We start from the raw sequence: 16,687 nt of genomic DNA, 5'->3' as shown, positions 1-16,687 counted from the left end.
CCTTTCACATTTTTGCGCTTACGCATGGCGGATAGATTTGTCCTCTTTCAGGGAATATTCTTTCTTAACGTGGCTCTCCATTTTCCACAGGTTAATCCTCCAGGTCTGCATCCCTTTAAAACAGACGCAATCCTCCAAGTCTAAGCACTTGGATTTGGTTAGTAGGAAAAATTGAAGTGTATAATCAAATCATATTTATGCACTGCTGATTCTGAATAATACCAAAACATATTTTTTGCAAAGAAAATCGGATTATAAAACTTCCAGCAGCATTTCATGATTAGTACAGGTAGGAAGAGTGAGTGCAGCCGCAAGCTGACGGGGGGCTAACACTGTAGAGCTGTAAGGGCAGACGAGGGGAATGTGAACAACTTCTCCTCTCACCACTGGCACTAGACGCTTGCTGAGGTGGGTCTTCTGCCACTGCTGGAGGCTGAGAAGAAGACTGAGGCTCAGGAGTCATCTCCACGGTGAAAGCAGCACTGAGGTCATCGGGGGAGTGGGCCCAGTTGCGAGCTCTGGAGCTGCTGTGGAACTGAACTGACACCTGGGCTTTGGGCGTCAGCTCAGACAGTGCCTGCCGAGGCCTAAAGTTAACCTGGGCCCTCTTATCTCCTGTTAAATCGCATGACGAAAAGAGCTTCTCTTCCAGAGACGGGCCTGAAGAGGAGGGCAAGGAACCACTGCAGTTATAGCTCTGATCTAGTGTATTGATTTTGTTTATAACAATAGTTTAGTAGAGCGAAATGAAGCCGAAAGGTCAGATGCAACAACAAATTAGGCATTGCTGTCACATTAACACTGAATGACTTCAGATCTGACGGTTCTTATTAAGGTTGCATGGTCTTAAATCAAAAATGCATCTGATCTCGGACCACATATGAAAGCGGAACAAAGTCTAGTCTGAGTTGAAAAGATCAGATCTGTTTCACATTAACACAAAAAATCCAATTTGTGGCACTTCAACGTTGTGAAAAATGAGAGATCCGATTTCAAATTGTGTGCACGTATGATGAGCGACGTAGTTTGCACAAAACTAATTATTGTGTTTTCTATTTCTTGTTAGCTACAATTGCCTCCGAGCTCAGGCAGGCAAAGAACCAAACTCACAGTGATTGATTACAACAGGGCTAAGGAGACCAGTATGACTGTGTGAATTAGATTTTTCACTAAATAATTCCTTTAAACCTAACAAACTGTACTGTTACGTGAGCTGCAGTGTTTACATTTCATGTACATAGAGACAAAGACAACTCCTACGGCATCACTTAATTAGCATGGTACAGATGAGAAACAAGCAACCTGCAAATCTATAAAGGATTCCTGCTGTCGGCCCGAGCTGTTGTGACTGTGGCACACGTGGTGAGCTCTAGCAGGAGACAAATGTCTTTGTAAGCGTGTTATCTCCCTGTCAGCCTCTGGAGCAAAAACTGGGGAGCAGAGCTTCAGACACCAGCACACTGGGATGCACTGAGACGCAGGCTGCCTGCTGTCAGCCATCCCTCAGCCCCACTCGCACTAACCACCTTATCGGCAAGGGGGGTGGGGGGGGCGACAGGCTTCAGCAGGCCCAACTCGGACAGCGCACAAATGCGTACGGCTCTGCGTCTGTTGATAAAGTGTCATCGCTAGCTTGTAGCCATGAAACCTATCCACGATGTGCAATAGCTCATTAAAGCCCGCAGCATGGTGTCTGTGGAATGGGGACCAGCGAGTCACAGCTTTCCCATATAGATGTGGCTCAAGCACTGTGTATTACCAACTAACACACAATATGATTGTAAGAATGTGTTACCATTCAATATATTCCGTCGCAGCGTGATGCAATGAGATCAAAATGGTTAAAGCTCAAAACCATCTTCACAAGCCTTTCATTCCCAGCCACTGAGGCACTTGGTTAAACTATATTAAGGGGTACAAATGAGGGCACATGGACGGCAAGACAATTTAAAGGAACCGATTTCTGGGGAAATTATTTTTAGATAACCAAGACGAATTAGAGGTCTGTTGATAATGAATGCTATTGTTGTATTACTATATTCAGCATGACATCACTGCTGGTCAAATTCTCAATTTGGCCTGTCTGCAACAATCCATTCATTAGTGCATGCAAAAGGGTTTGAGTCCGGATACAAATTTAGCAGTACCAGTCGGGCCTGAGCCGGTCAGGTACGTGATCGTGACAGGTTGAGGCTTCAGGCTTCAAAATCATACCTGGGCTCTGTAGTGGTTGGTTAGTGTAGTGGTTAACACCTCTGCCTTCTATGCTGTAGACTGGGGTTCAATCCCCACCTGGGTAAACACCCTATACTACACCAATAAGAGTCCTTGGGCAAGACTCCCAACACCACCTTCACCTACTTGTGTAAAACGATCAAATTGTAAGTCGCTCTGGATAAGAGCCTCAGCCAAATGCCGTAAACCACTCACTCTTAAAAAAGGATGGTTCTTCAAGGGTTCTTTAGTAAAGAAAATGCTTCTACTGCTTAGCACTTTGAGATTTGCTTAAAATGTAAAGTGTGTTACAAATAAAATTCATTATTATTATTATTCCATATAGAACCGTGAAAGCTTTATAGGGTAAAATGGTTGTTCAGATTGAGTAGGATTAGAATAATGGGTCTATACGGATCTACCTTTTTAAATACAATGCTATATAACACCAAAACGGTTTCTGCTACTCTCGTAATGTGAAGCATGCAACAAGAAGAATCATTTTGGTGCTATGTAGAACCATTTTCAAAAAGGTTCTATATAGAACCACACACAGCACATTGTATTTCAATCTGAAAAAACATTTCACTAAAGCATTTTAAGCAGGAAAAACGGTTCTTCGAGTGTTTTTGCAGGTTTGTCACACACTAATGTTTCAGATCATCAAACCAATTTAATATTAGACAAACACAACCCAAGTAAACACAAACGCTCTCTTTTGAATTTATTATTTCATTACTTTAGGGAGAAATGCTGTTCATGTAAAAAAAGTAATTGCCCCCTTTGCAATTAAACTCAATCAGTGAATTTCTACCGACTACTGGGTTCAATTTCACTTGTGACAACCAGGCACGGTTACTGCCACACCTGTTGAATCTAAACATCACTTAAATGTACTAAAGAGATTCAAATACATATGTGAAACAAACTCATTGGAATAGACCAGCCTGGAAGTGGCTACAAAGCCTCTGCAACGGCTCTGGGACTCCAGGAAAGAGCCATTATCCACAAATGCAGAAAACTCAGATCCATAAACCTTCCCAGGACTGACTGGCCAGGAGGTCACAAAAGAGCACAGACGAACATCTAAAGAACTGCAGGCTTCACTTGCCTCAGTTAATGTACATGATTCACAATAAAGAAAAGATGCTGGGTAGAAATGGCATCCAAGGGAGAATGACGCAAACCACTACTGACCAAACAGAACACAAAGGCTCATCTTGCATTTGCCAAATGACATCCAGATGACCCCCAAGACTTCTGGGATAATATTCTGAAGACTGATGAGTGAAGGTGGAACTTTTTAGAAGACACGGGTCACATTGCATCTTGCATTCCACCGTAAGAACACCATAGCAACAGACAAGCATGGTGGTGGTAGTGTGATGCTCTAGGGCTGCTTTGCTTCTGCAGGACCTGGACGAATTGTCATTACTATCGGATCCATGAATTCTGTTCTCTATCAGACAATCATGAAGGAGAAGGTCCACCTATCAGCCTGTTACCTAAAGCTCAAGCACAGCTGGGTTATGCAACAGGACAGTAATCCGAAGCACATAAGCAAGTCCACCTCTGAACGGCTCAAAAGAAACAAAATCAAGATTCTGGAGCAGCCGAGTCAAAGTCCTGATTTGAATCCCATTGAGATGTTGGGGTAAGACCTTAAACGGGTAGCTCATGCTTGAAAACCCTCCAATGTTCCCGAATTAAAACAATTCTTAAAACAAAGAAGAGTGGGCCAGAATTCCTCCACAGCGATGTAAAAGACTCATCACAAGTTACCAACAACATCTGGTTGCAGTCGTCACTGCCAAGAGTGGCGCAGTAATTAAGTTTCTTTTTTCAAAAGTTACATAGTCGGGGAATAAATCTTTATCGCCAATTAGTGTAATGATCATTTACAGGCTGCATTCTGTGTTTACTCGTATTGTCTTTCTGTTGTATACAGAAAAAAATCTAAAACGCTCAAATATGACAAATGAGGAAAAACAGAAGAAATCGAGTGAGGGGCAAATACTTTTTCACAGCGCTGTAGAACCACTGCCTTTACTAAAGAACCATCTTTTTTGAATAAGAACATGAATATCAGTGCAAAGGGGTGAGAAAACTGAATCGAGATTCTCACAGTACGGGCACAGCTACAGCCACCTGAAGCATCAATCATGGTCCAAACACATGAAAGGCACACTGCTAGTACATCTGAGCGATGGAGAAAGAACAAAAACAACAGACAGACAGTGAGAAAGGAGTTACCTTGGAATGTAGATTGGGAGCTGGAGATGACAGAAGAGTGTAGGGGGGCAGTGGAGGGGGGCAGAGAGGTGGTGAGGGTGTGAGGGACCGGGCCCACCTTTAAGGGTGAATTACTGACAGCTGAGGAAGAGGAAGATGACGGGAGGGAAGAAGGGGGGAAAGAGAGGGAGGGGCCATCGATAGGCCCCTGCATAAAGTCACTAAACTCATTATCATCCTCTGCAAAAGCAGGAGGGAGTGACTGAAGGGGGACAGAGGAGTGAGATGGCGATGAGTCTGCAAACACAAAAAAGAAAATAATGACAAAGACACAACATGAGTTACTGTGGCTGTGATGGAACGACATGAACTACAGCATCAAACAGAGAAAATCTGGCCATTATTCCCCAGATATACACACATAATAATAATGAAAATTATTACCAGACATTGTGCATTTTACCAGCCCCACTTACCATAGAAGTGCATTTAGTAGTTCTATAATTACAGATTATAGTCCATCTGTTTCTGTGCATAATACACTGCCACCCACAGGGCCACCACAGAGGAGGATCAGACAGAGCAGTTCTGCTGGAGTTTTTAAAAGCACCTCCTATTCTCAGTGTCGCTGCTGGACTGAGAATAGCCCACCAACCAAAAATATCCAGCCAACAGCGTCCTGTGGACTACAGGATGACACAAACTGAGCAGGAACACATGAGCTATTGCCTTAGACTTTCCATCTGCAATGTGGTTAGTTTTTTTTTTTTTACCCAATTTTCTCCCCAATTTAGTCGTTTCCAGTTCCACCTGCTCGTTAAGACTCCCCCAGTCACACGGTACCATCAATGCTAGGAGGGTGAAGGCAAGCACAGGCTTCCACCAAGACCTTTTCAAACTGTCGCTCACACGTCATCTTTGGACTAGCAGCGCGTCGAGTGACGAGGGGAGAAGGAGGGGACATCCAACCCACCCAGAGAGAGGAGGCCAATTGTGCTCTCTTGGACTCTGGGCTACGGCTGTAGCATCACCAGGGATCGAACTCGCGATCTCCTAATGATTGGCCCAACGCTTAGATGGTTGCGCCACTCGAGAGCCCCGATGCAGAGAGTGTCTAACAGAGTGAACCGTGAGTGGTCAGTCTGTAATTGTAGAACTACAAAGTGCCCCTATAAGGTAAGCGGAGCTGAATTAACAAACAAATCGTGCAAAACAAGGAGGTGTACTTAATGGAGTGGATGGGTGTAGATGCCACAGCATACAGTGAGCTTTAAATAGTGAAGCATGGGAATGGGAGCACAAAGGCAAGTGACAATAGAATAAAAGGCATAACAGAACTTGCTCTTTGCTGTGAATAAACAATAAGAGTTCAATGCACTGGAGTGACAGTGTGGGAGCCAGGGGGGATAGAAAATACAAGAGAAGAGAAAATCCAGTGTCTGAAACATATAAAGAACATCCTATTATGGCCAAGGACTTCTCTTCAACATGCTTGTTGTTGTGCCCAGGAACTCTGCGCTGTCAGTAACAACAGCCAGTGTAAACAGCGTGACAGACATTGACTTCTATGTCCCCGACTGTGTGCGTTGCGTGTCTGTGGGTCTTATTGAACTTATGATGACAGCAGTGCTATTGACACACAAAACTATTCACAAAGTTCTGAAAGGTGCTTGATATTTATGACAAACGGGATAGCAAGAGAAGACAGGAGACATGACACAGAGGGTAAGCCAGGAGCATACCTGGTTTCTTAGACTGTGAAGATGGAGTGGGATGCATCTTGGCATCTCTGCTGAACCCATCCAAGTTCCCTTTGATGGCTTCTAATGCATCGTCCCGACTCTTCTCCCCAGTCTGAGCAGACAGAAGCAGCTTGTAAAGTTTTGGTCAGAAAGGTCATAATTAAAGGCCTCGTTTCCTACTTTTTGTGTCATGGGCCAATTTTCCAACCTCTCAATCCTTTAAAATGAGGCCGTTTTGTTACCATGTGTGTAGGACTGAGACATGTAAGCGATCTCTGTTTGGATTAGCTGTCAAGTATTGTGCCTCGTTTAAAGAGCAGTGTAGGCTGAAACTACAACTTCAGCATGAATGAGCAGGGATAAACTGCAGCAGACTGAATTGGCGGGTATGCAAACGCGTTGGTTTTCATGGTATCACAAAAAGAGTTATTTTTGCAGCTTATTTTCTACATATGGTCCATGTGAATGGTACATTTCTTTAACATACAATAACAAACTTAGTTTAAAAAAAAAAAAAGAAATTTGTATATTTATATAATAATAAAAAAAAAATTCAATAAAAATGGGTTTCCCCCCACAATATAGGACCTTTAACTAAAGGAATGAGAACAGTGGGCCTGATAAGTGGATAAAACTGATTTGAATTTGAAAATAAATAATTAAATAAAATATAATTTAAAGATTATTTCACATTATAACAGCAAAGAATGCACTTATTCTTTAGCGGAAATAAAAGGCTATCAGGAATTTTTAAATTTTGAGATGTCATGATGAACTGAACCATTTCCTAAGCAATCCTAATCTAATGGAGCTGTGGAGTCGGATTTCTCCAGGACGTTGGGTGTAACAGTAGAAGGGATTTAAAAGCTCACTTTCGGTTTGACGCTGCTCAGGAGACGCAGCTTCTGCTTCTGCTCCTCAAACTGCCTCCTTTTTCTGTCTTCCTCAAGCATCCGCTGCTGCTGCTCCAACCGCTTTCTGCAAACACACACATGCAATGAGGGAGAAGCACAGATATGCAGCCCATCCCTGCAGGGCAAGAGCAAAGACACTCACTGTTGCTCCTCTGCAATCTGTTTCTGCAGGTCAGCAGGGTACTGTGGTCCTGGGGCCCTCATACCCATAAACTGAGGCTGACCCATGAACTGCATGCCTGGAGCCGGCATTCCCATGGCCATCCCGCCCTGCACGCAGAGGCAAAGCAGGAAGCAGTGGAATTACGTTAATCACTAAACTGCAATAACTATTAATCTGCACCTGACAAAAAACACTGGCAGTGCAATCAAGCTGCCCCTCTGAAACACTGAGCACAAGGCTAATGGGAAAAAATGCAAGGTATATAGGTGTGATGAGGTAATCACGGTCATAAGCAGAACTTGATCAATATTATTGGCTATCATTGACAATCATCCCTGTCCTTACATACTGTATTGAAATTACCTCTGCCAATATTGACAATTGGCAGAAGTGTCAATTATTTATTTATTACCTAAAAGCAAGCTTGATGTTTAAAGCTGCACTATGTAAGATATGTGAATCCGGAGACCTCTCAGGTAGAAGTATGGAAGTGAATGCAATGTGTGGAAGAACAACAACCCCCCACCCCCCACCCCACCCCCCTCGAGTGAATGACTTTGAGGATTATAAGTGTTAAGAGTTTTCGAAGAGAATGGAGTAAAAACTTGAATTTAGAACTTTTAAATAATTTTTTTCAGTGTGACTTTTTTTTTCAGCAACACCATATTTTAGCACGACTAAAATCAATTTTAACAAAAAAACATCTTACATAGTGCAGCTTCAAGGCTGCTTAAACAACAGCCATCACTGGAAAGTGTAAATAAACTCTTTTTACTCAAGGTAACCACCACGTCAGGCAACTATACAATGTTAAACTCGGCGAACAAACACTTAACTGGGTGTGTTTAAACTTTTGGTCTAATGGTCTAAGTCAGCTAAGATCTGATATTAAATCACCGATATAAAAAACGAGTCAAGGTACACAAAAATACTGCCATAGAGGACAATGTAAACACTTTGGATCAGTTAAATGTTGTACTGGATAATTAAAACTCTATTTATCTTTATCAGCCGACCTGCATGGGCATGGCACCGGGAGGCATCTGCGCGCCGAAATTCATTCCCATCATCCCCTGCATGTTGGGCTGCATGACCGGGACCATGGGGAAGCCCTGCTGCTGCTGCTGCATGGGCATCATTCCTGTCAGCCAAAACAATTTCACAACAGGCAGAATAATTCGTTTGATGGTGTTCCATTCAAATCATAAACAAAAATGAGGTCATTATACTGAACTTTTAATACGTTTATCTGGCGTCGGGGTGAGAACAGCAGAGGCAGGCGCTGTGACAAAAAGCACTCCTACACAACATCCACACACTCTCAACACAGATTTGATTAACCGGTCCTACAAGAGCTGATAAACACATCTAATCACCAAGAGCCACAACAGCGTAAAAACAGTGTCCACTGACCTGCGAAAGTACGAGGAAATATATAAAAATAAGCTTATGCAGATGTCAGTCCTGCCTCAATTACACGCATGTTCAAAGCAGTGACCTTATCAGAGCCCAACGCAAAGCGATCTCTCAAAATCACGCAATATACCAACGAGCAAAAGAGAGCGGGAATGAGAACCGCCGAGATACAGAAGGCTTTCCGGATTTTTATGCAGGATACAGCGATGGTCTGATTTTTAGCCTGTGAAGTTCTCCGAGCTAATTTTAGCAACAAGACTTGTCATGATGGAAAATCATCAATTAGTGTCTTACCCAGTTCAAGGGAAGAAAATTGTTTGCTTACAGAATGCAGTTCTAACACAACGCTGAAAAGCATATACACAAAAACTGACATGATTACATAACTGTGACTAATTGAGCTGATCGCTGTGCATGTCGTCAGCTTGGAGGGACCAAGTACTGACCGCTAGGAAGCAAAATGGTTAACTAACTGACCTGGCCACTTTGGGCTTCTACTTTAACGGCTTAATACAATGAGGGAAAAAAAGACAATTCAATTGTTAATTTTTATTAGTATATGCAATTTATTGTATATACACTAACTGTGTGAGGCCTACACAGAAAGACTGGCCTGTGTTTGTTTAATATATATATATATATATATATAAAAAATCAATATAGCATATCACCAACATATCAGCTTCTTACCTTGTGGTGGTCCAAGTCCCCCTCCAACAGGGTACATAAAACTGTAAAGACAAGACAGATGAAATTAGTGTACAGGTTAGTGCACGATTTCACACCTCCATCACACTTTGCTATATTATAATGCAAACATGTTATGACCCCTCAAGACTCTCTTCATTCAGAAGATGGCAATAACTAATTAGAGCCAATTCAACAGAAACTGATCATATAGCACACCTGTCTAAACACCACAAAACAACTCGTCCGTAAAAAAATCAGTCACTTCGCCACAATACGCCACGATCACAGTCAGCTCCGAATTCTCAACTCTAGGAAGCAAGAAAGGCAGGAATATTTCTGCAAATGACAGAAATACCCTGTGTGTGAAAGGTTTGGACTGATTCTTACGCATATTTCATACCTGGAACAAAATACAGGTCGACATGATCAATTATATTTGTCTGCGATCAAAATCAATTTTTGGTTACCCCAAATAACAAAACGTAATCAAAGCCAACATAATCACGGCTGTTACTCCAACAGAGCAACCAGCGCTGCATGTTCACCAGTGGTGGACAGTAACTGAGTAACTGAGTAACTGTAATTAGTTTCTGTACTTTAGTATTTTTGGTGTATCTGTACTGAAGTTTCTCCGTTCTGGGCGACTTTTTCCTTTCACTCCACTACATTTCAGAGTCTAATATCCGACTTTTTCCTCCTACATTTTGAGAAATCTGTCGTTCCTTTTGGTTTCTGTGTATAAAAACGTAACATGTCAAAAGCGCAAAGCCAGAGCACCAATCAGGGCCCAGCGGTCACTTTGTTTAGAGCTGGTTTTGACCTGTTGGTCATACCGACCCAGTGCAGCACGCGGTTCAACGTCAGCGCAGCAGCGTAAAACTTTGGGAGAGCCTGTTCAACATAAATGATGAACTAACCTAACTTTGTGTAAATAGAGCACAATATAGAAATATGTCCACATATGCAGTCGAGACTGACGCGGCTTTTTTCTGAATTTCTACAAACACCGTTTCATTTTATAGTAAATGAGTTTGGGCTGGTTTATGTTTATGAACAGACGCCTATAGATCAACATAGTAAAGGAGCTCATCTGTGATCCTGAGTTTAAAGCCAGTTTTTATTCAACTTAAACTTGGAACTAAGTTGTAAATAAATCTGAAACTGAAACTTTGCTTGTGTGTAAAAAGTGATTTCAGAGCCACTCGGTTCTCCCTGATGGAAACTGTTTACCTTCAGTGTTTTGGTGCCCACATCGTCACTGGTACAGAACGGGCACAGTGTCACGCTCGCTCTACCCCTTAAGAATAATCTGTGTGCTTAAGAGGCTTTTGTGAAACCCAGCCCAGTACTGTTGTCTGGACCTAACCTTTCACGGGCCCTGACCTCTGGTATGGAACGATCCTTTCCCTGATGAGGCCTGATTCTGGATGACCACAATGACGGGCTCAAAATCTACACTGTATAGAAGCGATGCGGTCATTTTATTTAACTACCAAGTAAGAGCAGCGTAAACGGGACAACTTTCAGCAGCAGGTCAGCCACGCAATGGTGCTCGAGAAAGTTCAAGCAATTTGGTTCTGTCTGGATTCAGGTCTCCGTCTTTCTTCCACCGTGCTGTCGGTGAGAATGCGGTCTTCTCCGAGGAAACTACAGCTCTCCGGCAGACTGTTAGACAGCCGCTGCCCTCAAGCAGCTCCACCATGCATCTGTCCACCCTCAGATTTATGGCTTTATGGAGCTCTCTGAGCCTGTATCACTACAGTGGAACATAACATTGGATTAAGCCTGCAGATTAACACGGAAAAGAAATCTGCTGTGACGTTGAGGGGCAGAAGAGGCAGGAGAGGCAGGGGAGGCAGGGGAGTCAACACACGAAAGCCGAACTTCACTTCTGAGCTGTTGTGAAAAAAATATTCCAAGTATTTGAGAAACTTGGAAATGTACGTATTGGCCCACTGACCACTTTAAAAAAAAAAAAAACATGTAGACACACACACACACACCGGCCACTTTATTAGGTACACCGCTAGTAAAAGGCTGGACCCCCTTTTGCCTTCAGAACTGTCTTAATTCTTCTTGTCAGACTTTCAACAAGGTGTTAGAAACGTTCCTCAGAGATTCTGGTTGGTTATTTGAGTTCCTGCTGCCTTTCTATCATCTGGAACCAGTCTGCCCGTTCTCCTCTGACCTCTCACATCAACAAGGCGTTTTCGTCCACACGACTGACCGCTCACTGGATATTTCCTCTTTCTCTGACCGTTCTCTGTAAACCCTAGAGATGGTTGTGTGTGAAAATCCCAGCAGACCAGCAGTTTCTGAAATACTCAGACCAGCCCGTCTGGCACCAACAACCACGCCACGTTCAAAGCCCCTTAAATCCCCTTTCTTCCCCGTTCTGATGCTCGGTCTGCACTTCAGCAAGTCGTCTTGACCACCTCTACAGGCCTAAAGTATGAGTATGTGCGCATATGGTGAGTGTGTGTATACACACACACACACACACACACACACACACACATATATAGGAGGCATCAACAGATTTAGCTTTAAATAACATTAAATATATATGTTTTAAAAAGCTTTTCATGGCTTAAATCAGTGATAATATACAGGAGAATAAAAGTAGAATAAATTTATAACATTTATAAAAAGTTTATAACACTCAACACGGAGTCTGTTCACAAAGAAAGCCACGGCCTTCAATACAGAGCCATGCGGCTGGTAAAAAAACTGACAACGCACAACGTAAACAAAGAGAACACCATTAATCTAGCAATACAGAACTTGTTGTGCTGCTTGCTGTGGATGTCTAACAAGAAATATCATGACGTTGTTGGCAGAACGGCCAACAGGAGGAGAGAAGATGTCCAGACGTCTGGTTCCCATCACTACTGCTGTGAACAACTCTGACTCGGTAAGTTCCTGCAGAACCGCGCATCTCAGACCAAAGCACTCTGAACGATTTTGTGTACATATTAATGATTTAATTTGGGAGAAATTTAGAGAAATGGGCAGAATTCCCTTTTAAGGGCTTTGCTTAAAATCACAGTTGCACTTGGCAATTCAGCAGCTGATTTCTGATCAGTGATAATTAATATTTTTCTTTTTGTCACTTATGAATCACTGACGGAGGACGGCATGCTGGGCGGTCCGTCGATGCTACTGCCAGCAGACAGGCTCTATCTAATGGCCAGCGAGCTGGGTTTGGTCTCACTTGATTAATTCAGCCATGGCCTGCTTGCTAAGGCTGATTTCCCTTCTTGCTGTGCAACGTGTCACAACCTGTCAGATTCAACTTCCAACCTGCATCACCTGCCACAGGAGCACCAGCTGGCCTGCTGCCGCTCTGCCTCTAGAACATTATCCCTCCTCAGGGACCACGGAGCACACTGGAAACACTGCAAGGCAGCGGGAAGGAACTGTTCCTCGACTTCGGTATGATGCACACATTTCTGCACATTATAAAGCAGCACAGTGTACGGGAACGCAGCTGGCAGGGCTCTAAAGTGAAGGGATGTCACAGCCCAGATATTTCTCACCGTTCCCAAGAAATTACACTCCTGAAGAGTTTAGAACCCAACATGCTCGGTTCTACTCTTGACATGCTTTTGCTGGATCAGCTGAGGGTTTACCTGCAGCAGGGCACTACTGGTCCACTCATATGACAAAATTCATAAAATCCTGGTGAATTCTGGTCCTGGCCACTTAAGGAGGCAATCACACTGACAGTGTTTTTATGTGACCTAAAATCAATTTTATGAACCATAAATAATTGCATGCAGTCGGGAACAGATGAATTCATCTGCCTTGTTAAATTACTGCACCGCTGCAGTCGGGACGAGTTTTTATAATCATATTGGCCATAAACTCTCGACAGCATCCATCTGTAATGCTGTGTTTCCAGACGGAAGAGAAAAAAAATACACCGCAGTGAATGCAAATACATATCGGACACATAACTAGCTGAATTTCTTCCTGTGCTGGCGGGCTGCACAACCCGGGCAAGAGGGTTCTTGAGCACCGCCGTCATCCAGTTTCACCACCTGTATCAGAATTACCTTGAGCTGCGGCGTGTGGAGCCGGACATTCATTATTTAAGCCATTCACCAAAGGCCAAAGTACTGCAGCTAAATAAATGATGAGACTGGACTGTTCTGAGAGACACAGACCTCGGTCTAACAAATCCAGCACGCGCAAATACTACTCTAGCCTCAGCACGTGAATATTAACGCGCCCACAGTGGCACAACTGCCAGATAATGAAGACAATAAAGATGTATAGGTCTGGGGTTTTTGGTGGTAGTGATTCAAGTCAAAATGACTCTTCACACGTTTTGAGGTGTGTGTTCCTATGCACTGGACACACCGCAACATCTGACCAACCCAAACTGGGCACCGGAGGGGCGCCAGTGGCAAGGAGAACCTCCCTCAGAGCTGAGGAAGAAACCTTGGGAGGAACCAGGCTCACCAGGGGGGACCCGTCCTCCTCTGGTCAGACTACCTACAGAGTTATTAGACTACTAATATTAATAGCAGTAATATTAGTAGTAGGAATAGCTGGGAGTCTATGAGAACATCAGGGTAGGGTGGGCAGCTGGTCCAAGGCAGGTGGCGGTCAACAAAAGCCTCTTTGCCAAGGAAACGATGACGGCTGGGAGTCAAGGCACATACATACATTCAGGAAACTAAGACCTCAGATTAGCTTTAACTGTATAGGCTGTTTGAGGGTCTGAAGCGGCTACGGTCAGGTTGCAGTCCAGCCCGGCCTTTTCCACACCCTCACCGGACGGCGAAAAACAGGAGCGTCCAGGTGCTCGTCCCAAACGACTCGCTCAGCTCCGGCCCTCCTATACAACACGACGCACTCAGCTTGGTTAACGTTACAGTCCTGGCTATCCGAGTAACGAGCGGAGCGGCTACTCAGCTCCTTTTTTTAGTTTTCCCGCTACACCTTAAACGCAGTAGTAACCCCTTCAGCTCCTTCAGTGACGTGACCGGCTCCTCCACCCCAAGTGTGTGAGGGAGCGCCATCACAGGTCCTTCCTTCCTGCTGCTGTGAGACTGTTCAACCAGCACTGCTCCCAGTAGACCACACACACACACACACACACATACAATACACACACACACACACACAATGAACACACATACAATACACACACAATATACACACACACAATACACACACACAATACACACACACACACATACATACAATATACACTTATATTCAGAATGCAAATATTTTTCATTGTGCAATATGTTCCTAAGTACAATACAGATTTTATGCAACTCTTACTTTATTATTATCCTTTGTTGTAAATAGTCGAGATTTAGCTTTAATTTTTATTATTTATAATGTTTATACTGCTTCCCGTTTCTATTACTGAGTGTCTTACTCCTGTTACTCTGCTACTGCTGTAATACTGTGAATTTCCCCGCTGTGGGACTAATAAAGGATCATCTCGTCTTATCTTATCTTATCTTATCTTACCCCATTTAAGGTGGAACGGGGAAACGCGAACCGGGCAGAACCCGCGGTAAAACGCACGAACTCGCCGCTAATGTTCATAGACGAGCGCGCCGAAAGCACAAAGCGGGGCTCCGGCTTTAAAATACACGCAGATGTAAACAGAGCGGTCAGCGGCGGCTGGACGGGCTGAAGCCGAACAGCACCGCCCGCCCGCCCGTTAGCCGGTCCGCCCGGCGGCGCCGAGCTCGAGCGGCAGCGGCAAACTGACAGGAAGCTAAAGCGGCTAACGGGCTAGCCAGCGAGCGCGGACAGAGCCGCGGGGGAAAAGTGCGCGTCTGACCACAACGCGAGCAGACAACCCCGCGCTTTGACGGGCACGAGCTCCAACAGTGGAAATGCACGCGAGACACAAACCGACCAAAGACAAACGCGCGTGAACGGACGGTTTTCCGTACCTGCCGCCTCCCCCTGATCCGGGCCGGAGCGCCATCTTACACTGCTCTGCGGAGTGACGTCACCCGCGCAAACTTCCGGTGTCACCTGTGGATGTTTTTATTTTTATTTATTTATTTAATTTTTTTTTGTTCGTTTGTTTCGCTTCTGCGTCTTAGTTGGCTTGTATGTGTATTTTATGCGATTTTAGGCGATTTATTTCCCCCAATATCGCCCGATTAAAAATGACAATAAGCCCAAAGCCGCGTCTGTAGCATTTGGTTTAGTTTGGTCATTCTGGCTTTGTGTGAATGGATTTTTTCAGCGCGGCTTTATGAAGCGTAGATGTTTATATTTCAGAAAAAAAAACGCAATTGGTTTTCATTTCTGTCAAACAACCTGGCACAGTTAACCTAGCTCAAACAAAAACGTGCAGCTACGAGGAGAAACGCTTAAGTAATTCGTTTGGCACAGCGACAAATATCATTTTTCAACGAGTTTAAAGGGCCTCTTCTGCCTAAAAGCAGCGTTTGAGATCCGTCAGGTTGGGCAGTGTCGTGTAGCGCAGCACTGCAGGGCGACTGGCGCTTTAACAGTTTGACAGAATTAGTTTTTGTGTTCACTACAATTCCCAGCATGCACTACGCCTCACTGAGGACCCGCCCCGTAATGATGAAGAAATCCTGATAGCATCAGTGTTGCCAACTTAGCGGCTTTTCCGACCCATCTAGCGACTTTTTCTGGTGTTATTAGAGGCTTTTGGAGACTCTGAGGTGAACGCACATGCTCTTCGGTCACTGTCCTCAGCGAGCAGCGGTCAGAGCAGACCCACGCCGCTCCACGGCCACGCCCGCACATGAACTGCGCATGCCCACAGCCGCCGCTGACCCCGCCCCCTGTTTACAGAGCGGGGTGTAAATATAAAAAAAATACATATATAAAATAATAGAAAAAAAAACTAAGAAAACAAAAACTAAAATTCTGCCAAAGCGTCCCTTTGAAGGTCACTTTGCCGCCCCAAGCCCGGATAAAGGAGGAGGGCGGAGCGTAGAGCAGCAGCTCCGCCCCCCACAGCAGCCTTCTGATTAAACTAGATGTGCTAACATTTAACAACACAGGACAAAATCGATTCATGTAATTTACGGAAATGTGATTTATGTAATGTGGGTCTAGACAAAGCATTAAAGTCACGAGGTTATTTTGAGAAGTGGCGGCTTATTTCAAAGGCAAAAAAAAAAAGAAAAAAGAATCAACAGAAGTTCCTTTACTCAGAGTCACATCTGTAGTTCTGACATATTCCGGGTGTTTTAACTCACTTTCTTCTCCCCCGCAGCGCTATTCCTGTATTCTACAGCTTCAAATACGCGCTAATTGACCATTATGCAAAGTAGGCGATGACGTCATCCGGTGAC

General features: G+C 44.1%; 1 protein-coding gene across 10 annotated transcripts in view; it reads right to left on the bottom strand.

Annotated features, from left to right (window-relative positions):
* synrg (synergin, gamma) overlaps positions 1-15,378 on the bottom strand; it is a 54,558-nt gene extending 39,180 nt beyond the window's left edge. For 4 of the 10 annotated variants that reach the window (XM_017724211.2, XM_017724214.2, XM_017724215.2 and 1 more), the window contains exons 1-8: positions 15,299-15,378; positions 9,372-9,412; positions 8,282-8,406; positions 7,245-7,372; positions 7,061-7,166; positions 6,189-6,300; positions 4,468-4,743; positions 385-660 (exon numbers count right to left, since the gene is read on the bottom strand). In XM_017724211.2, coding sequence (XP_017579700.1) covers positions 385-660; positions 4,468-4,743; positions 6,189-6,300; positions 7,061-7,166; positions 7,245-7,372; positions 8,282-8,406; positions 9,372-9,412; positions 15,299-15,333 — 1,099 coding nt within the window. In that variant the 5' untranslated portion in view covers positions 15,334-15,378. The remainder of the gene's footprint in view (positions 1-384; positions 661-4,467; positions 4,744-6,188; positions 6,301-7,060; positions 7,167-7,244; positions 7,373-8,281; positions 8,407-9,371; positions 9,413-15,298) is intronic. The other 6 variants (XM_017724218.2, XM_017724219.2, XM_017724220.2 and 3 more) reach the window with 3 other exon arrangements.
* Positions 15,379-16,687: the final 1,309 nt, after the last annotated feature.

This window comes from Pygocentrus nattereri, chromosome 17 (genome assembly GCF_015220715.1).
Source record: "Pygocentrus nattereri isolate fPygNat1 chromosome 17, fPygNat1.pri, whole genome shotgun sequence".
Classification (NCBI taxonomy): Eukaryota; Metazoa; Chordata; class Actinopteri; order Characiformes; family Serrasalmidae; genus Pygocentrus; species Pygocentrus nattereri.
Note: the sequence above shows the minus strand (reverse complement) of the source record. Positions and strands in the feature narration are given on the sequence as shown.